At 34.7% G+C, this 23,088-nt stretch overlaps 1 protein-coding gene across 13 annotated transcripts in view; it reads left to right on the forward strand.

Moving 5' to 3' along the window:
• Positions 1–23,088, forward strand: part of STXBP5L (syntaxin binding protein 5L) — a 452,269-nt gene that overhangs the window by 405,042 nt on the left and 24,139 nt on the right. For 11 of the 13 annotated variants that reach the window (XM_079155274.1, XM_079155277.1, XM_079155276.1 and 8 more), the window contains one exon: positions 21,728–21,898. The exons of the other annotated variants lie outside the window; for them this stretch is intronic. In XM_079155274.1, the coding sequence (XP_079011400.1) occupies positions 21,728–21,898 (171 nt within the window). The remainder of the gene's footprint in view (positions 1–21,727; positions 21,899–23,088) is intronic. 13 annotated transcript variants of the gene reach the window in all.

Below are 23,088 nucleotides of genomic sequence, written 5' to 3' on the forward strand. Positions count from 1 at the left end.
ACCTATGTGTATACCTTTAATTTATTTCTTCTCTCTAATTGCTCTGGCTAGAGTTTTAAGGACAATGTTGAATAAAAGTACTAAAAGACAGCATTCTTGTCTTGTTCCAGTTTTTAGAGGGAATGCTTTCAGTTTTTCTCCATTTAGAATGATGTTGACCTTCATGCTAGCATATATGGCTTTTACCATGTCAAGGTATGTTCCTATTATACCTAGTTTTTCTAATGTTTTGAACATGAAGGGGTGCTGTATTTTGTCAAATGCTTTTTCTGCATCTATTGAGATGATCATATTATTCTTGTTTGTAAGTCTATTTTAAGGCTATTGATATGATGAATTACATTTATTGATTTCCGAATGTTGAACCAACTCTCCATCCCTGGGATGAACCCCTCTTTATCATGGTGCACAGTCTTTTTAGTATGTTTATATATGCGAGTTGCCAGAATTTTATTGAGAATTTTTGTATCTATGTTCATCAGGGATAATGGTCTGAAATTTTCTTTCATTGATGTGTCTTTGTCTGGTTTTGGTATCAGGGTAATATTAACCTCATAGAATGAGTTTAGAAGGGTTCCCTCCTTTTCTATTTCATGGAATAATTTGAGGAATATTGGGGTTAATTCTTCTTTGAAGGTCTTGTAGAACTTGGCTGAGAATCTGTCTGGTCCTGGGCTTTTCTTAATTCGTAGGCTTTTAATGGCAATTTCTATTTCATTACTTGAAATTGTTCTGTTTAAATCATGTATGACCTCCTGATTCAGTTTAGGTAGGTAATATGTCTCTAGAAATTTGTCAATGTCTTCAATATTTTCTACTTTATTGGAAATATAAATTTTCATAGTACTTTCTAATTATCTTCTGTATTTCAGTTGTGCCCATCGTGATACTTCCTTTTTCAAGTATTTTAGTAATTTGGGTTTTCTCTTTTTTTCTCTTCGTTAGTATGGCTAGAGATTTATCAATGATTTTTTTTCAAAGAACCATCTTTTTGTTTTGTCAATTTTTTCAGTTTTCTTTTGTTTCAATTTCATTGATTTCAACTCTGGTTTTAATTATTTCCTGTCTTCCATTTTTGGTGTTCTTCTTTTTCTAGGGCTTTGAGATGTAATGTCATTTGTTGACTTTTTATTCTTTTAATAAATGAGCTCAGTGCAGTGGATTTTCCTTTTAGTACTGTCTTCATAGTGTCCCAGAGATTTTGGTATGTTGTATCTGTATTCTCCTTTACCTCTCAGTGTTTTTTCATTTCATTCTTGATTTCTTCTACTATCTATTATCATTCAATTGTGTATTATTTAGTCTCCATGTGTTAGAGTAGCTTCTGTTTTTATTGTATCCTTGATTTGTAATTTCAGTCCATTATGTGATAAAATGCAGGATATTATCTCCATTGTTTTGTATTTACTAAGAGTTGCTTTGTGCTGTAAGATATGGTCTATTTTAGAGAAGGATCCATGTGCTGCCAAGAAAAAAGTGAATTTGCTCATTGATGGATGAAATATCCTATATATTTCTGTTAAGTCTAAATTACTAATTGTATTATTTAGTTCTATAGTTTATTTGGTTGTTTTTGGAAGATCTGTCCAGTAGTGAGAGAGGTATGTTAAAGTCATTCAGTATTATTGTGTTGTGGTCTATTTGATTCTTGAACTTGAGAAGCATTTGTTTGATGTATATAGATGCTCCATTGTTTGGGATATACATATTTATAATTGTTACATCTTGCTGATGTATAATTCCCTTCAGTAGAATGAAATGTCCTTCTTTGTCCCTTCTGATTAATTTTGTCTTGAACTTCACTTTATCTGATATGAGGATGGAAACACCCCTCCTTGTTTATTCAGTCCATATGAGTGATATGTTTTTTTCCCATCCTTACATCTTCAGTCTGTGGATGTCTTTGCCTATGAGGTAAGTCTCTTGGAGACAGCATATTGTTGGGTCTTGTTTTTTAATCCAGTCTGCCAGTCTGTGTCTTTTGATTGATGAGTTTAGGCAATTAACATTCAGGGTTATTATTGAGATATGATTTGTATTCCAGGTCATTTTGGTTCATTTCTGGTGTTTAATTCGATTTAGTTTCTCCTTTGATTGACTATTCCTTTAGTGTAGTTCTTTCCTTTGCTGGTTTTCACTTTCTTTTTTCTTCACTTCATCCTCATGGAATATTTCATTGAGACTGTTCTGCAGTACAGGCTTTCTAATTTTAACTTCTGTTTATCACGGAAGATTTTTATTTCATCTTCAAATCTGAAACTTAATCTTCCTGGTTATAAAATCTTGGTTGACATCCATTTTGAAGTATGTTTTTCTGTGACCTCCTAGCTTTGAGGGTCTTGGTTGAGAAATCAGTTGAGGTCTGAATTGTTTTCTCCCTATATGTAATTTGCTTTTTTTTTTTTTCTCATGGACTTTAAGATTTTATCCGTATTCTGTATATTAGCCCTTCTCATTATAATATGTCTAGGTGAGGGTCTGCTATAATTGTGTACATTCGGGGTCCTATAAGCCTTTTGTATTTGATCTTCCATTTCATTCTTTAGGTTTGGGGACTTTTCTGACGTTATGCCATTGAAAAGACTGTGCGTATCTTTGGTTCGTGTCTCTGTTTCTTCATCTTTATCCTGATAACTCTTAAATTTTATCTTTTCTTGTTATCCCATAATTCTTGGAAGCTCTGTTCATGGATTCTTACCATCTTCTCTGCATGGTCAACTTTATTTTCAATATTAAATATTTTGTCTTCATTGCCCAAGGTTCTGTCTTCCAAATGATCTTGTCTGTTGGTGATGCTTTCCATTGAATTTATAATTTGGTTTAAGTCCTTCATTTTGAGGATTTCTGTTGTTTTTTTTTTTTTCCAAAATCTTTCCTTATCAAAATGATCTTTCACTTCCTATACTTTCTCTTTGACTTCACTCTTTATACCATCTTTTACTTCCCAGATCTGTTTAACTATGTACATTCTAACTCACTCACAGACTTATCTTCTACTGTGTTGTCAGTGGATTCTCTTTTGGGGGCATCTTGGTTTGTTTGGGGCATTTTGTTCCCTTTTATTTTCATGGTGCCCATGTGTCTTCCCATTGAGGCAGTACAGATTCTTCCCTGTAGACCTATATTGTCCCTGAAGATTTCCAGTGTCCCATCTTTAAAAGGGAGACCAATATCAACAGCACCCTGTGTGAACAATATACAGCCTGAAATCTAATAGCTCCCACCAAGGTGTCTACTACTTTTTTGCTATAGACACAGATGATGAGTTCAATCACTGTCTACAATATAAAGAGAAAATTTGCTTAAAAGTTTTACAATTTTAAGAGATGGACAAAGAGAGAGCAGAAATAGTGTAGGACATCACATGTTCATAAAGAAGAAAGAGAGAAGCTGGAAGTAAAAATCCACAGGAAGAGTGGAAGAGGAACCAACAGAGATTGGCTGTTAAGTGGAAAAAAGGTAGAAAGGTAATCCAAGAAAACAGACAAGTGAGAGGAAGAATACATATAAAGAGGAAAAAATTAAATATATAAAAATATACAACAGAACTGCAGAACACCCTGCATATCTCACCATCCTCAACAAACTGACGCATGAAAAATACATTGCTTCAGATATGGTGGAGAGAGATGTTAGAGAATAAAAAAAATAAAAATAAAATAAATCTCAATGGAAAATTGAACAACTGTCTCTATTGGCATTTGAAAGTTTCCCAGCCCTGTCTCTGACTTCTCATTAGATTCCCTGGCCCAGAACAGCCCTGGCGGACCTAGTCACTATCCCACTGATCTGGCCTTCAGCTATCCCAGTTTCAGCCATGTTACAGTCCCAAGATTTCAGTGCCACTGGAAGTTGGAGGAAGACCATCAGGGATGAGCAATCCTGAGAAACAGCAACTAGGTGGCAGCCATCAGCACTCTCAGGAGGAGGACCCTAGGTGCAGCCAAATATGCAGGCACCCCAACACTGAACCTCCAGGTCCTTATTTGATGTCCCCAGATAGGGTCAACTGTGCCCCAGGCTCTGGCTAATGTCTCAAGGTGGATGTGTCATTGTGCAACCAAACCTATAGTCTCGCTGGCTGTGGACCTCTGGGCAGTGGTGGAAGTGGTAGCAGGCAGCTGGTCAGCAGCAGCTGCAGTGGGTTGGTGGCATTGGCAACAGTTGGGGGGTCAGCAGCCTCTCTCTCACTTTTGAATATATTGGATCCTACCATCCATTCTCCAAATCTTCTGAGAAAAACATATGCTGAAACATATGCTGATAATCCTATTAAGGATCCCAGTGTGTGACAAGTCACTTCTCTCTTAATGTTTTCAAGATTATCTTTTTGTCTCTGACTTTAGAAATTTTCATTATAATATTTGAGTGTCTTTGAGTTTACCTTACTTGGAGTTAATTGAAGTTCTTGAACGTTTATATCCATCAAATGTCTTTCATCCAATTTTGGAAGTTTTCACCCATTATTTCTTTAAATATTCTCTTCCTCCTCTGTCTTTTCTTATGGGAACTTCCCAATGGCAATGTTTTTCCACTTTTTTATGACCCCATAGTTCACTTAGACTCTGTTGAGATTTTCTGAGTCTTTTTTTTTTTCATTTTTAATTTTTTTAAACTTATACAGAGAAAATGTAAAAACTGTACATAGCAATGGGGTACCATTTAATGTTTTAATATGTGTATACATTCCATAATGTTTAAATCAGGTTAAACATATTAATCTTCTCAAATATATATCATTTATTTATAGCAAATCTTTCAAAATCCTTTACTGTAGCTTTTTGAAGTGTGCAATACATTATTGATCTGTAGGCACACTTCTATACAATAAATAGTACAACAAAACTTATTTCTCCTAAGTATAACTTAGTACCTATTGATCAGATTTTTCCCATTATCCCTCCTCCTCCTCTCTTTCCAGCCTCTGCTAACCATTGTCCTCTTGATTTCTATGGAAGCATTTCTTAGATTCACATGAGTGAGATCATGTGGTACTTTTATTCCTATGCCTGACTTATTTCATATGACATAATAATCTCCAGTTCCATCCATGTTGAGTCAATGACAGAATCACATTCTTTTTATTGCTGAATAGTATTTCATTGTGTGTATATATCACATTCTCTTTATCCATTCATTAATTTATGAATACTCAAGTTGTCGAGTACTGCTGTAGTGAACATGCTGCAGTAAACATGTGCATGTATATGTCTCTTCAGCTTTCTGATTTAGACATATACTCATTAGTGGAATTGCCAGATCTTATTCTAGTTCAACTTTCGCTTTTTTGAGGATCTTCCCCATTCTGTTTTCCATAATGGCTGTAAGAATTTACATTTCCATCAGTAGTGGCAATAGTTCCATTTTCTCCCATCTTCATCTACATTTGTTATTTTTAGTATTTTTGATAATAGCCATTCTGACTAAGGTGGGTTAGTATCTCGTGGTTTTGATTTGCATTTCCCTGATTATTAGCAGTGTTGGTGACGTTTTCATAGATTTTGTGACCATTTGCATGTCTAAATCATCTATTGAGATCTACAAACCATTTTTATCGGGTTGTTTGTTTTGGTTTTGCTTTTGGATTTTTTGAGTTTCTTATATACTATGGCTATTTTGAAAATATTTTGTTTTATGAATTTTTAAAATTTCTCTCCCTCTCCCTCCCCCCCCCCCTCTCTCTCTCTCATGAGAGAAAACATTTGACCCTTTGAGTCTGGCTTATTTCACTTACCTTGATGTTCTCCATTTCCATCCATTTGCCAGTAAGTGACATAATTTCATTATTATTTATGACTGAATAAAACTCCATTTTTTGTGATTTTTAAAATTTGTGTATTTATAGACACCTAATCTGATTTTATAACTTGGCTATTATGAATTGTGCTGCTATAAATATTAGATGGAAAACAGTAGAGTAGAGGAAAAGGATTAAGAGGAAGGTGGAGTGGAGGACATGGTTAAGTACTGGGGGAATGACATTTACTAAATCATGCTGTGTCCATGTGTCAATACACACACACACACACCACACACACACAAACACACACACACATACACGTATGTGTTTATATATGTATCATTACAATGTACTGATTAAAACAATAATAAATAAAAGAAGGGAAGTCTCTCTTTTCTTTGCTCAGGAGTTACTCTACCATAGCCTCTGTTGGTCTGGGATCTGTAGGAGCTAGAAATCTCTAGAGAAGATGCTGGACTCCTCAGAAGCCAAGAAGTGCTGTGGATTAAATCTATGGCTTTGCACATGCTGGTCAAGCACTCTACCAATGAGCAACAGCCCTCAGAGCTCTTATTTTATTTTGAGAAAGGATCTTGCTAAATTGCCTGGCTGATCTCCAATTTCTGATACTCCTGTTTGTCTGATCCCTCTGTCCGATCCTCATGAGTAGGTAGAATTCTGAGAGTCAATTCTGAGGAGTCAATTCTGAGAAAACTAGTGGATTTACTTAAAATTGGAACAGAATATGTTAGGTAATATTTCAGAGTATCACTCTTTGTAAAGCTGTAATTCCAAAGGTCTTCATGTCTCCAAGACGAAATAAAATGAATGTATCTATGCAACTGTCAACATTCTGGCATTTGGCCATTTTCTCTCGAGGAGTGGGAAATCCTTGACCCTGCTTGGCAGAATTTGTACAAGGATGTTCAGATATCTTTTCTCACTGGCACTCTTTCCTTTCTAAGAGGTACTGGAGGTTAAAATTAACACTTGGACTACACTAAGGCTGTTTTTGAATCTAAGATATGCTGAAAGCACAGAATTACTCACAAAAATGACTCCCTCATGACAGAGGAAAAGGAATCCATCTCAACAGATACACAAGAATAAGACTTCTGAAACATGTGGGAACAGGCAAAGAGAAGCTCATCCCAGTTACAGTCCCACAACAAAGAACTCACATATATTGAAGGGGATGAAATTCCAGAGAAAGATTATAAAAATTGATTATTAAAATGATTAATGAACTAAAAGAAGATCTAAGTAATGAAATAAAGGAGCAAATATAGGAAGCAAAAGACCATTTCAATAGAGATTCGAAAAAGAAATCAGAAATCTTAAAAAATGAAAAACACAATAAAAACTCAGTTGAAAATATCACCAACAGATTACATTATGTAGAAAACAGTACATCATGCCTTAAAGATAGGGTACATTAACAGACAAGATTGAAAAAATATATAGCCTGGGCTGAGGTTGTGGCTCAGTGGTGGAGTGTTTGCCTTGCATGTGTGAGACACTGGGTTCAAACCTCAGCACCACATAAAAATAAGTAAGTAAGATAAAGGTATTGCATCTACAACTAAAAATATTTTAAAAAATCTTTCCAAGACACATCATAACCAAAATGCCTAACATAGAATATAAAGATAGAATATTAAAATCCACAAGAAAAAAAGTCAATGCTTACTTCTGACATTTCAATTCAGAGTCCAAACTCCAGGAGGGCTAGAAATGAGACAATACAAACTCTGAAAGAAAACAATTGCCAGCTAAGATTACTATATGCAGTAAAGCTACCATTCAGGATCAAAGGAGAAACAGAAGCTCTTCACAATAAAAATAAACTGAAAGAATGGCACTTAGCCAGCACTATGTAAAATAATTAATACTACACACAGAAGAACTTAAAAACAAACCTCAGAGGCCCTGAATGGATGAAGCTCACTAGAAGAACAGTTAAATAATGAAAATTAAAAGCAAACTAAATATATGAAATCAAAATGTCAAGAAATAATTAACATCTCTCCATAATAACTATATGTAAATTGTCTCTAATTCCAATTCTTTTTAAAAGACATAGATTGTCAGAGTGGATTAACAAATAAGACCCAATAACCTGCTGTTTGAAAGAGACTCATAGGCAAAGACATCCCTAGGCTGAAAAGAAAAGCATAGAAAAAAATATTTAATGCAAATAGAATCTGCAAAGAAATAAGAATAGATATTCTTATACCTAACAAAGCAGGTTTCAAGGAAAAATCAATCAGAGGACATGAGGAAAGTCACTACTTACTGGAAAGGAAGTAGTCCAACAAGTCCAATAAAATGATAATAAATATTTATATCCCTAATATTGGTACACCTAATTACATAGAACAAACACTTACTGACATTAAGTCTCAGAACCCAATACAATAATACTGGATGATTTCAACACACCCCACTCATCAACAGATAAGTCATCTAGACATAAAATCAGTATAGACACTTCTGACATTAATACTATAAATCAAACGAACCTAACAGATATCTATAGAATATTTCATCCAACAACATCTGTATTTACTTTCTTCTCAGCAGTTCATGGAACCTGCTCCAAAATAGGTAATTCTTCAGATCACAAAGAAGTCTTACTGTTTTAGTTTTAGTCAGCTTTTTCATTGATGTGGTGAAAATATTTGAGAATACAGAGGAGGAAAAGTTTATTTTGGTGCTCACTGTTTCAGAGGTCTTAGTCCACAGACGGCCAACTCCTTTCTTTGTGGCCTGAAGTAAAGCAGAACATCATGGCAGAAGAGTGTGGGGTTGAAAAGTGGCTCAAGTCATGGCACCAGGAAGCAGAGAGAGAGAGAGAGAGATTCCCTTCACCATGGGCACACCCACAATGACCCATCTCCTCCAGCCACACCTTACTTGCCTAAAGTTACCATACAGTTAATCCCTATCAATGAATTAATGTACTGATTAGGTTAAAGCTCTCATAACCTAATCATTTAACCTCTAAGCCCTATTTCATTGTCTCACACATGAGCTTTTGGGCACACCTTACATCTAAACCATAATGCCTATTAAAAAAATCAATGTAATCTTATGCATATTATCAGATTATAATGGAACAAAATTGGAGATCAACAAAAAATTATAGAAACCACATAAACACACAGATTGATCAATACTCTTGAATGAGGAGTGGATCATAAAACAATAGAAATTATTTTTAATTTCTAGAATCAAAAATAGTAATACAGTATACTAAAATCTCTGGAATACTATGAAGGCAATATTAAGAGGAAAGTTTATATCATTAAATGCCTACATTTAACAAAGAAGAAAAATCCCAAAGAAACATTCTGTGTTACATCTCAAGGCCCAAGAAAATCATAAACAAAGTAATTCCAAAACCAGTAGAAGAATGAAATAATAAGATCAGAGCCACAGTTAAGGAAATTGAGATTATAAAATCAACACAAAAGGTCGGGTATAATAAACATTTGATTCTTTGAGAAGGTAAACAAGATTAATAGACCCTTAGCCAAACTAACCAAAAGAAAGAAAAAAAGACCAAAATCAACAAAATTGAAGATGAAAAAGGAGAAATTACCTTGGAAATTTCTAAAATCCACAGGATCATCGGGAATATTTTTAAAACTTATATTCCAAAAAATTGGAAAATCTAGAAGATATTGTCAAGTTTCTAGATGCATACAACTTACCAAAATCGAATCAAGAAAATATAGAAAACCTAAGCCCCCCAAACCCATATAAATCAATGAGATTAAAGCAGTAATAAAAGCCTTCCAACAACTTATACAGCCCAGGACCAGATGGATTCTTAGCTGAGTTCTACCAGACTTTTATGGAAGAATTAATACCAATATTCCTCAAATTATTACATGAAATAGGAAGGGAGGGAACACACCCATATTAATTCTGTGAAGACACATCAAGCACATGGTAGCACATCCCTTTACAGGCATGTGGCTCAGGAGGCTGAAGCAGGAGGATCACAACTTCAAAGTCAACCTCAGCAACTTAGTGAGGCTCTAAGCAACTTAGACCCTATCCCAAAATAAAAAAGGAATGGGGATCTATCTCGGTGCCTGAGTACCCTTGGGTTCAATCCCTGTGTATTAGGGTTCTCTAGAGGAACAGAATCAACAGGAAGTAGGATTATAAAAAGGGGCTTTATTAGATTGACTTACACTGCCAGAAGCTGGATCACAATGGCCATCTGCAGCTAGAGAGCTGGAAGAACCAGCAGCTGCACAGTCCAAGATTCAGAAGCCCAGAACAAGAAAGATCAACAATGCTACTGTAGTCTGAGACCAAGGCTTCTGGAAACTACCTGGAGAATCACTGGCAGGGTCCACTTGGGAAGAGTGAAGAAGCCAGTGTTCAATATCCTCAGATGGTGGAGGCAGCAATCAAGAACCCGTTTAAGAAGAGTGGAGCTTGCATCTGCATCTGCTTCCTTGTTCTTCCAGCTTTTATTCCATTCTTTTGGGTGGTGCTGCCCACGCTTAGGGAGGGGCTCCACTGCAGTTCACTATCCCACATTCCAGTCATTCCTAGACAAGCCCTCATGGACACACCCAGAAGCCTGTTAATCATCAGCATCTCTTAATCCAATCAAGTTGACAATTCAAATTAACCATTGCACCCTGGTCCCCCAAAATCAACAAAGACACATCAAGGAAAGAAAACCAGTATCCCTAATGAACATAGATACAAAATCCTTAATAAAATATTAGCAGTCTGCATTCAAAAACATATTAAGATTATATACCACAAACAAGTTGGTTCACATATGTAAGTCAATAAATGTAATTCATCATATAAATGTAAATAAGGACAAAAATCACCCAATCATCTCAAATTCCAAAAAGCTACCTACAAAATTCAGCACACATTCACATGAAAAGCACTGGAGGAACTAGGGGTAGATGGAACTTACCTTAACATTACATAGGCTAAGTATGAAAACTCAAAGTTAGAATTATAATTAACTCAAAGTTAAAATATAATTTCAGAAAAACTGAAAGCATTTTCTCACCTCTCCTATTTAACATAGTTCTTAAAACTCTAGCCAGAGTGATCAGGAAAGAGAAGGAAATTAAAGGGTTACAAGTAGGAAAAGAAAAAAGTCAAATTATGTCTGTTTTCCATCAATGTGATCCTATACTTAGAAGACCCAAAAAATTCCACCAGAAGTCTCCTAGAGTCCTAAACATATTCAGCAAACAGGCAGGATACAAGACCAACATACAAAAATCAATTGATTTCTTATACTCTAATAATGAATCTGCTGAGAAAGAAATCAGGAAAATAATTTCATTCACAATAGCCTTGAGAAAATGAATATCTTGGAACTACCTAACCAACAAGGTAAAAAGACTCTATAATAAAAATTATAGAATACAAAAGAAAGTAAATGAAGAAAATCTTAGAAGATAGAAAGATCTCCCATGGAGATCTTGGATAGCAGAATTATTATAGTCAAAATGGCCATATTACCAAAAGTGACCTACCAATTTAATGCAATCCCAATCAAAATATCAATGTCATTCTTCACAGAACTAGAAAAAAGTCCTAAAATTCATTTGAAAGAATAAAAGATCCAGAATAGCCAAAGCAATACTTAATAATAAAAGCAGTGCTGGACACACCACTATCTCAAATTATATTCCAGAGATATAGTAACAAAAATAGCATGGTTCCAGTGATATGTCTAACCGTAGCTTCATTCTTATGTATTTAAATGTGGCTTCTCTAAATATTTTTATTTTATTCCTTTCTTAAAAATCCATTTTTTTTAACTATTGAAAATCTTTTATTCAGAAATTTGACACATGATGCTTTTAATTCTCTACATGATCAGTTTTTGTTTTCTTTTTTGGTGATCTTTCTGGCATCAGCAAGTGTATCCATTAACTACAGCTGTAGAACAAACTACTTCAACACTCAGTGACTTAAAACACTAATCACTGTTATAGATTATGGATCTGTGGGTTGGCTAGAGATTGACCAGGTTAGCTATCACTGGAACAAATACATATAGAACAAATGCTAATGACTAAGTAACTGTTGGGGGAAAAAAAAACTACTTTAGGAACTGGAAGCCAAAAATGTTAAAAGTTTTACTGTTTTTGCAATAAGCTTTAAATAGTAATTCATTTATTAACCCAATGCTTTCAATTTTCTAGGCATTAAATGGTCATAAAATGGTCACGATTGGAGGCATTTTCCCCAAATAAAATAAAATTTATTCTTAAATTCATGATATTTAAGCCAAATTGCATGGGACTCTGGTAAAAGATTTTTATATAAGTAAATCCTTGGAAATGCTTGAGTTTTTTTTTTCTTAGTGTGAACAATGATGAAAAACATAAACTAATGGAATCAATATAACAAACAAAAAAAAAACAACTATGTGGACTCTTCTTAATTTGTAGTGCACTTTAACATATATTATTCACAACAATCTTTTTCAGGGAATTGCTATCCTTAATTTACAAATAAAGTATCTAACAAAGAAAAAAATAGCATGTTATTGTCATAAAAATGGACATGAAGACCAATTGAATAGTAGATGAAGAGATAAGTTTATAGATACAGTCATCTGATCTTTGACAAAGGTTCCAAAAACATACATTGGAGAAAGAATACCCTTTTTTTAACAAATGGTGCTAGGTAAACTGGGATATCCACATGGAGAAGAGTGAAACTAGATCCCTATCTCTCACCCTGCACAAAAGTCAACTCCAAGTGAATCAATGACCTAGGACTTAAGACCAGAAAAACTGCAAGTGTAAAAAGAAAACATAAGGGCAACACTACAACATCTTGGTGCAGGTACCAGCTTCCTTCATAAGAATATTAAAGTTTAGGAAATAAAACCAAGAATCAATAGGTAGAATCCCATAAAATTTAAAAAGCTTTACACAACAAAGGAAACACAGCATGAAGGAAGAGCCTACAGAAGGGGAGGTTTATTAATATTTGCTTTATATATTTGGATGCTCCAATACTGGGTATGTATAAATTTAGGATTTTTCTTTTCTCTCACTGAATTAATCACTTTATTCTTATATTATGACCTTCCTTGTCTCTTTTTACTTCTTTGCACTTAAAAACTATTTTTTGGGGGGCGGGGGGGGCGGCACTGGGGATCGAACCCAGGGCCTTGTGTTTACAAGGCAAGCACTCTACCGCCTGAGCTATCTCCCCAGTCCCTTAAAAACTATTTTTTTATATTATTATGGCTGCTTCTTTCTTTCAAATACATTTGCATGGATATCTAAATCCATCCCTTTACTTTCAGTGTATGTGTGTCCTTAAAGGTGAAGCGAGTTTATTGTTAGAAAATATATGGTTGAGTCTTATTTGTTTTATTGTTGTTATATCTATTTAGTTCTTTTGTCTTTTAATTGGAGACTCTATTTATATTCATGGTGACTATTTATAGGTAAGATGTTACTATAGCCATTAAATTAACTTGTTTTTTATTTTGTTATAGTTCCTTACTTTCTCCTCTCTTATCTTCCATCATAATTATTTTACTCTAGTAGTGTGCTTTGATTCCTCACTTATTATTTTTAGTGTATTTATTATATTTTTTGATTCAAGGTTACCACGAGGTTTACAAAAATCTTTTGATTCTAACAAGCTACTTTTAAATTATAGCAACGTAACGTAATAAAGATAAGCACACAGCACACAAAAGGATGAAAGAAAAATATGCTAAAAAAACTACACTTACATTCTCTTCCCTTGTCTACATTTTGAATTTTTGATGGCCTGTTATGTCTTTCTTATGCCTGTCTCCTAGTATATTCATTTAGTTTTTATTATTTTCATTTGTTTTGTTTTTTATTTAGTCTTCATATGAAAGATTTGAATGGTTTATGCATAATGTTTACAGAATTAAGCATTCTGAATTTGTCCATATAATTACTCTAAACCAATGAGATTTTACTTTCTCAAGTTTTCTTCTTCTTAATGTCTCTTTCTTTGAGTTTTAAGAACTTCATTTAGAATTTCTTGTAAAACAGGTCTATTGAATACACACACAATCAATCTCTCTCTCTCTTTCTCTCTCTTTCTCTCTCTCTCTCTCTCTCTGTCTTAGAATGTCTTTGTTTATCCTTCATTTCTACAGGATAGTCTTTCTAAGTATAGGATTCTCAGTTAACCGAGGTGGTGGTGTTGATGATGATGATGATTTTCCCCTGCAGTACTATGAAAATCTCACGTCACTGTCTCCTGAACTGTAAGGTTTCTGCTCAGAAGTCTGCTATCAGGCCAACTGGGACAGCCCTATGTGTTACATGTTTCTTTACTCTTAACCTTCAGAATTCTTTATCTTTTGTTTTTGAGGGCCTTATTATAAGATATTTTGGGGTAGACGAGTTAAATTTGACTGGTGAGCTTTGACCTTCCTGTACCTGGCTATGTGCAACCTTCTTAGGTTTCAGAGGTTTTCTGTTGTTATTTCTTTGAAGTAATCTCAGCAGTTCCAGAGACTGAGGCAGGAGGATGGCAAATCAAAGCCAGCCTCCACAATAGAGAGGTGCTAAGCAACTCAGTAAGACCCTGTCTCTAAATAAAATATGAAAAAAAGGGGGGCTGGGCATGTGATTCAGTGGTTGAGTGCCCCTGAGTTCAATCCCTGCTGCCAAAAAATAAGAAAAAAATAACAACATACCCCTTTGGCATTTTAAAGTTCTTGGACCCCAATAACCCCAATATTTCCCCTGTTAATACCATCCTAATTGATTTGCATGTGAGGGCTCTAATCTCATCCACTGACATCATCAGGGATTAATCATCAATGGATTCATACTTTGGACTATTTGGAGGTAGCAAACTCTTTGGACTATAGGAGGTGGGACTTAGTTGAAGGGAGTGGATCTTTGGGGATATTCCCTTTGTGACTATACCTTGTGTCTGGCCCCTTTTCTCTTCTCTCTGTTCTCTGGCTGCCATGAGGTAAACAGCCTTCTCTGCCACATGTTCATGTTGCCATGATATTTTGCCATGCCTCAGTCCCACAATAATGGAGCCAGATGACCTTGGACCAAAACTTCTGAAATCATGATCCAAATTAAGTCTTTTCTCCTTTAAGTTGTTGTTCTCAAGTATTTTGTCATAGTGATGAAAAGCTGACTATCACACTATCTGGACAGTTTCTGGCACCTCATTTGATAATCATTTTGATGCTTGTTGGTGTGGGCATTTATTGCAGTCTTCCTAACCTGGCTTTGTTTATATCTTTCTTTCCAAAAATTCCAAGCAGGCTGCTTATTTTCTCTATGACTGTAGCTTATTTTCTCTAAGACTACAGCTATTTTCATGATTTCAGCACAGGGTAGTATCCAGGTCCAGATTTGCCAGGAACCTGCTGGTGGTATGGTGTCACTATTTCGGTACTAGAGGGCAACTCAAGTCCAGGTTTGTCCGAAATACACAATTGGTTTATTGTTTAGAGACAACCAGTAGTGTACCTAGAAAGAGTAGTCTATCCCCATAAATCTCTTGTTGGGTCTGGGATAGGGCCACATATCTTGTTGACAGTTGTCCGTCTGTGGTCAGGTACTATAGAACTCTGCCTGGCTGTGGGTAGAGTCACTGATAAATGTCACCAAGCTGTGTTATACCCTGAGCCCACAGGTTGCCAAAACCAGCACTGCAGTAAGACCAAGATCCACACTGCTGTGAGCTGCTTATTGCTAGGTATATTTGTCTCTAAACCACTGTAGCCAATCAAAATTGCTGCTAATTGAATGAAAATCCAATAGACTGGGGCTTCATGTCTTCCCATTACTAAAACAGTTCCAGAGATCCCATCTTCATACAAACCTAGAGATAAGGCTGTTAGGATATGCCTAGTGTGAGATTTCACTAGCCCAGCACTAATCTTGTGCTTGGTAGCCTGAATTGCCCCCCAAAAATGGGGGTAACAATATAATACGCTGCCTAAAGTTGGGGTGGTATTGGTGAAGGCAGTCACTTGGTCACCAAAGCTGATGCTAAGCATGGTCACACCTAAATCTCACAGGTATTGGAGCCTTACAGTCTCAGAAAGAGGACAGGTGTGCCCCATGCCCACTCTGAGGCTAGAAATAATAAAGATCAAAACTTGGGTCTATCCAACCAATGCACAGATCTTCTCCTGAACCCTGGGTTGTACAGAGGGTCTGTCTGAGAGCTCTGGTCTGTACACGGGTCTTTAGTTTCTACCAGGTGTTGGGTATTACAATAGTGGGCCTAGCACTGTAGTCCAAGATGAATCCCTGTGTTAGCTTTTGTACCTGGCACCTCATTGGGTAAAGTCTTGCTCCCCACTTTGCCATGGAGGTTAGAGGAGGAGTGGTGAAAGCAGCCACCTGGTCTAATACAATTTTAGTTGCTTAATCTGCAAGCATTGACTTGGAGGTAGGAGTTGGAGGCTTTCCCTTCACTGGGTTTCTCCACTGCCATATGGTAGCATAGTACAGGGTTTCATGTCTAATTCCTGGTCTTAATTCTCTCTCTATGCTTGGCTACTTGGAGTTAGGGGAGAGGTGATATGGGATTTGAGCATTTTATAGAATTAATTTTTCTTATATCAATTATTATTTGTTTTTATTATTTTCACCAGTGGTTGTCCTAGAGTTTTCAATATACTTTTACAACTAATTCAAGTTCTCTTTTAAATAACATAGTACTGTTTTATAGATAATGTAAGTACCTTATAATAATAGCAAAGTATTCTTAATTCTTCCCTTCTGTCCTTTTTATCATTGATCATTCATTTCACTTACACACGTTATTCGCTATGCTGTACTTTTTGTTTTTACAACTTAGTGTGGATCTGTAATTACTTAAAATGAAAAGCAAAAGAGGGGAAAAAAAAACAGTTCTAAGAAATGTTCTTGTGCCCTCAAGGAATAGAGAAAAAGGCAAAAAGGTACTTCGTAACATAAAATTCCCAATGTCTGGCATTCAATGAAGCAGAAGAACATAACCTATGATCAATATAAACTGATCCAGCAATGGCACTCAGGATAGAATTAATAGATAAGGACATTATTATTTAAAATATACTCCATGTGCTCAAGAAGGTAGAAGAAAGCACAAGCATATTAAGAAGTAGATGAAAATATCAAAAAGACCTACTCGAACTTCTAGAAATAAAAAATGTAATGTCTAACATGAAAATACACTGGATGGACTTAATAGCAGAATTGACACTGCAGAAGAAAACATTACTACACTCTAAGATACACGACCCAAAATTAAACAAAAGAGTGAAAAGTTCAAAAATTGTTAACAGAGAATTAGCATCCTGCTGGTTAACTCCATGTTGCCTAACTCGAATGAAACAGGACTCCCAGAGGAGGGGAAAATTAATGGTGCAGAAACAATGTTTGAATAAACCAAAAGCTTTCCTAATTTGATGAACAGTATAAATCCTCAGATCCAAGTACAAGATTTCAAGTACAAGAAATATGAAGAAAATCATACAAAGTACATCATAATTGAAATTCTTAAGAATCTCTGAAGGGGGGAAGACATTAACATATTGAGGTACAAAAATAGGAATAAATTGGACTTCTCCACTTTAACACTAACTAGAAGACAGTGGAAGAACATTTTTAAACTACTGAAAGAAAAATAGTCCACCTAGAATTTTGTACCCAACAGAAATATCTTTCAGAAATGAAGGTGAAACAAATGCTTTTTCAGAGAAACAAAAGCTGAAAGAATCCAGCACCAAAAATACAGTGCCTTAAGAAATGCTGTAGCAAGTCTTTCAGAGAGAAGGAAAACAATACTGAGAGTAATCTGAATCTGCACAGAAGAATGAAGAGCACTAGGAATGGTAAATATGTGGGTAAGCAAGAATATTCACTTCATTTTTAAATCTCTCTAAAAGATAATTGATGGTTGAAAAATCCCAAGTATCCATCAAAAGGTGGATGAATTGTTAAACAACTTGTGGTATATCCAGACAATGGAATACTACTCAGCAATAAAATGACTGACACCTACCACATGGAAGAATCTAGACAAAATGCATATATAAATTATATTCTTCCTCTTAATGTAAAACTGTGAACTCCAGCGTAGGGTTACATTAACACTGATAAAGGAGGGAAAGAAAATTTTGATTATGAAAGTAGGCGAAGATAAAGTAATGTGGGGTTTCAAACATTCGAATCAATTATTTTATATTGGCTATAATTAATATGGTTAAAACCAAAGTCTTTCCATTTATCTTCATAGTTTTTAAAATCCAGTGCTTCTTTTTGTTTAGTACTATGTTCAACATTTACTTCATCATAGAATCAACCTCTGTGGCACAGGCATAATAGTAATTTTTATTTTCTGGGAAATGTATGTTAAAAATTTTAACAAAACTCACATTAAACCAAATCTTCATTGACAGTCTTCTATAAAATTTTAGTAAATGATCATTTAAAAAATAACAAGTTGAATAAAATATGACATTTTTTGTAAGTTTATTTATATAATGATAATTTTTTAATGTACAATTTTTCAAATTTGAGAATTTTTGTCTAAAATAGAGAATTTCCCCTTATTGCTTTAAGGTTGAAGTTTTTGGAATGTTAGATTTTTGTCTACATGATATATAACTGGACTACATGATACAGCTGTACTAAAGCACCAGTATAATAGGGAGCAGCTACAGGAAATAGGAACCATTCTGCCTGTTTTATGCAGAAAGGGGTTAATACAAGAAATTAGGTGCTTATAAGATCATTGAAAAATCAGATATGTAGACTCTAAGCTCAGCCTGCAGGTGTGACTTTTAGAATAAGGTCACTATACAGATGTACTAAGGGATCAGACATGTATATACAGCTGGAAAATCAGATCACTGCCAATCAACTGTTGAATTTAAGAACATATTGCTATAAGTAAAATCAGGAATCTACCACAACAGCTGCCTCTTGATATACAAAGTGGCTTCTTGACTGGACTCTGAACAGTTGTTTTTCAAAACCACATGAAGTCACCATTGCAATGTCACCAAAGCAGCAGAAAAATGGCTTCCATATCATTTTAAAAATTATTTGCCAAACCCTTTGAAACCCTGAGACACTGTGAAAACAGGCCATCATTCCCAAAACTCCTGAAGCATAAGCCTCCTGAAGCTGTCACCATTGACAGTTTCCACGGATCTCAGCCTTTGCATCATTGTGGGTGAAGCGTGTGAGAAATAAACCTCCAAGGGAATCAAAAAATCAAATCCAATGAAGCATTCTCAACTAATGCCCCAGACATCATGGAGATAAGACATCCACACTTACCCTAGTTGAAGTCCTGGCCCACAGAATCTGTGAGCACAATAAAATTGTTACTGTTTTACATCAACTTTGGAGTGGTTTGTGTGTGCCTGTGCAACAGAAAATAACCAAAACATAATAATATATTTTATGTGTTTTTACAAGCACTTCAAAAATATTTTTAAACTTGATACTATTCTGTATGTGATATAGACAACAATTTACCTAAAGCCTTATGTTTGATTGTAAAGGGTAACTGGTTTCCAGTTTGTCTTTATAACTAACACTACAGTGAATATCTTTATCAATAGATGTTTATATTTTTCTTTTGAATTTAGCATTCTTTGTCATAAATTTCCAGAATGACTGAATCTAAGCCATGACTAAATTTCTTTCGAAATGTTTTATACCAATTCATAGGTATCTTGATATATTTATCATGGTGATGGAATTATTAAAAATGAAAATTCATTTCCATGTATTTAAACATTTCACCTACAAAAAAACCTTTTAAGCTTATCAGTCCTATTGAAAACAATACTGGTGTGCCTGTGTGTGGTAATGTAGGCCAATCAAACACGAGAAGCTGAGGAAAATTTGGTTACCACAACAGGTAGGGTGAAAAAAGAAAATTATATTGAGTAATACTGCTCTGTTATGAGCTGAAATGAAACATATTTACATGAAACAACCACCAAAAGATGGTGACAGCTAGGCAGGTGTGGCTTCGGTTTAGCAAGTCCAAAGAGTTCTGAGTAAGTGGATAAATTTCACTGTTCTCAGGGCACTGCCACATACTTTTTTTGTACCTAACTGAGAGGGTGTGAAGAGGGCTGCAATTCATCCCACTTTTCTTTTGCCCTAGAGCAAGGTATCATGTCTGTGAAAAGGGAAAGTTTTTCTAACTGATATACTCAGGGTTGTGGCCAGGTCAGAGGGGTGGTGGTGTTGTTATTTGTACCCCTACAGTAGTTGTCATTTTCTAATTGTTAGTGCCAGCTGTTGGCCTCAGTGTTCTTCCTATTGTGAGTGTAGATTTGATAAAGAAAGAGGAATCTGAGTTCTTGATTTCAGTTTCACCATGGCTAACTCATCATGAGATACATCTGCCTTTCCATCTGGGATTTCTGAGATAAAGTGTCAAAATGGAGGATGATTGATTCTAAAAGGCTTGGATCTCAGTGTGTATTATTTCTGCTTCCTAAACCCTACTAAATATGTCTTTTTAAATTTGTTATCCCTTCCCAAATACTTAGCTAAACCTGTGTCCCAGTGTTTAAGCATACAGATGTTAACTGAGAAAATCTGGTTAGAATTCTGCCTACATCATTGCCATATAGATAATAGGAGAAATTTTTCTGAACCTTTTTTTCTGAACTTCAGTTTCCTCATCTGCAATATCAGGATGATGACAATAAAAGCACCTCTATTGCAGAATTTTTGTGAAGATTAAATAAGATAAGATGTAAAAAATTCCCACTCTTTAAATATTAGATAATATTAGCTTATTTTTTATTTTTTAAAAAACATGCCAGCACATTAAAATGGTGAGACATAATTCTCATCCTTGACTACATACAAGGCAATCAGGAAATGTATAATTTTAGTCTTTTAAATTCTTTAATACAGAAGACTATAATAGAGTGTATACCAAATAGTAGTTCCACATGTCCACTGTGGTATTAAGCATTCTTCTACATGTACCTATCATCCTTTGAATGACCAAAGCATCACATTTCAAAATGCATTCTGCATATTGCAAGACTGTAAGATAATGTTTGAAACATGATTTGTTATCTTTATTAAAAATGAGAAATGTTGTTTGAATTTGTTTACAATTAAAAAAAAAATGAGAAAACATATTTTTTAGTTCAATGAACCCAGGGCATGCTAGTACCCCTAGCATGAAATACAATCCCACCCCAAGGTTTTGTCATTTTTTAAAAATGTGTTTGTTCTTTTTTAAGTCTTGTCAAAACCAAGCTTGACTCAGAAGCCCTAAATGAACAGTAATCATTTGGATATGAGCAGGTTTATATTATGGGACAAGAGTAATAACAATACAGTTTTATTCAGTGTCTACTGTATGCCAGCATATATTTTGGCATGTGACGTGTATTACACATATGTACACGTGTTCACATACAAAAATTACAAGAACTTCATTAGGCAGCTAATAATATTACACATTTACAGAAGAGGAAACTAAAGCATGAAGAATTGCAGTAATTTATACAGCTAATAAAGTGCCAAGCTAGAATTCATGCCCAGACACCCTGGATCTAGAACCAGTATTCTTAAGTGCCATCTCAGCTACACAGTGAAATGTTCCTGTTCTATATTTTAAACTCCAGGCACTGAAAGTACTTACAAAACTTACATAAATTGGAGTATATTTAACTTACGTATACAGGTCCAAGATTATAACTTATTTCATATTGCCATTAAATCATACACATAATAGAGATATAGAATAAATTTTAAACTATCTTAATCAGATTATAAAAGTACTCCTTAAAATTAAATATTTTAAAAGTTTTACTAACTAAAAATAGCAAGGACTTAGCCATATTTATATGATTCAGAACAAAAGGAATTCTTACTCCTCTTCATTTGTTAATCTACACCTTTCAATTCCTTTATATGAAGATTTAATTATGATATTTACACTGCCTTCTTCCTCTTGGTACAGACCATGTAAATGGACACTGCACAAGTCCAACTTCTCAGAGTTGCAGTTCTGGAAAACGTCTTTCTAGTGCTGATGTTTCAAAAGTAAATCGCTGGGGTCCTGGAAGACCACCTTTTCGAAAGGCTCAGTCAGCTGCTTGCATGGAGATTTCTTTACCAGTTACAACAGAAGGTAGACTAAACATATCAATTTTGTTTGGTTTACAATGGAAACAAGTGCTGTGGACCAGGAATGGAAATCACATTGAAAAGATACGAATATCTACTAGGCAATGTGTCACTGTGAGCCTGGTGGGGCTATGGCTAACTCCAAATCCACCTCTTACCTCACTTCCTTAGTCATCTCTAAAACTAGATTCCAACAACTCTATAAAATAGAAAACCTATGCCTTAATCTATTCTATATCCCTCCAATAAAAATTGAGAGATTATTTCAATTTGCATTTTAGTATCTCTCTCTGTAGTTATATAGTGTCTTACAAGCTTAATTTCTTCAGTTGTCAAATGCGTGTGATCAAGGAAAAAAAGCAACATACTTAATTTTCAAGCTCAAAACCTTCATCTTCACATATTTTTAAAAGGAAGATCCATTTGCTTATTTATGGAATGAACGTGGGGACATGGAATAAAGAAACAGAGCCAAAGACCGGAGCTGTTAAGAAAGGGAAAGAAAAGGGAATCTTTTAACTTTGCTACTACTCTCCTGTTAATAAGAAATTTTAGGAAGACAGGAAAAAAATTGTTTTAGGGAGATTTTCTCATACTAATTCTATACTAAAATTAATTCCCCATTTAGTATCCCTTAAAATTTTTGAGAATCTATATTCTTCAAAAAAATTTAAAGTAAAATTTATTATTCAATTTTTGTTCTTTTAATATTACATTATTCTAAATCTGGCCCCTATGAACATGCAGATAATGGTGTCCTCTCTCACAGGCATCTGAATTTCAATGTTGAATGGTGACAAATCACAAGTTGAAAGTTTGGGAAACATATATTAGCTGGAATATTAAACTAGAAGCAACACATAAGGGATATAAAAAAATAATTCTCTTTTAATCACTTGACTAGTGCTGCCAATTTTGAGTTTTAGATATTTGTGCCTCTAATTTATGCTGGATTCTGGGGAAATTAGTTACTCTAAGTTTCTGTCTTCAGATCTGTAAAATAAATAAATTATCTCCCACTTTCTCTAATCTCCTAAGTTTTATGACAAACTTAATTTTATAAATTTGCTGAGACATAAAAAGGGAAAATAAAAAAAAAATAAATGTACAAACAAATTAGTGGATATAAAGAAAAAAATTGGGGATATTATATTTTTTTCATGGAAAAATAATCTGAGGCAGCACATTTGGACC

The sequence above is a fragment of the Sciurus vulgaris genome (genome assembly GCF_902686455.1).
Source record: "Sciurus vulgaris genome assembly, chromosome: 10".
In the NCBI taxonomy this organism is placed as follows: domain Eukaryota; kingdom Metazoa; phylum Chordata; class Mammalia; order Rodentia; family Sciuridae; genus Sciurus; species Sciurus vulgaris.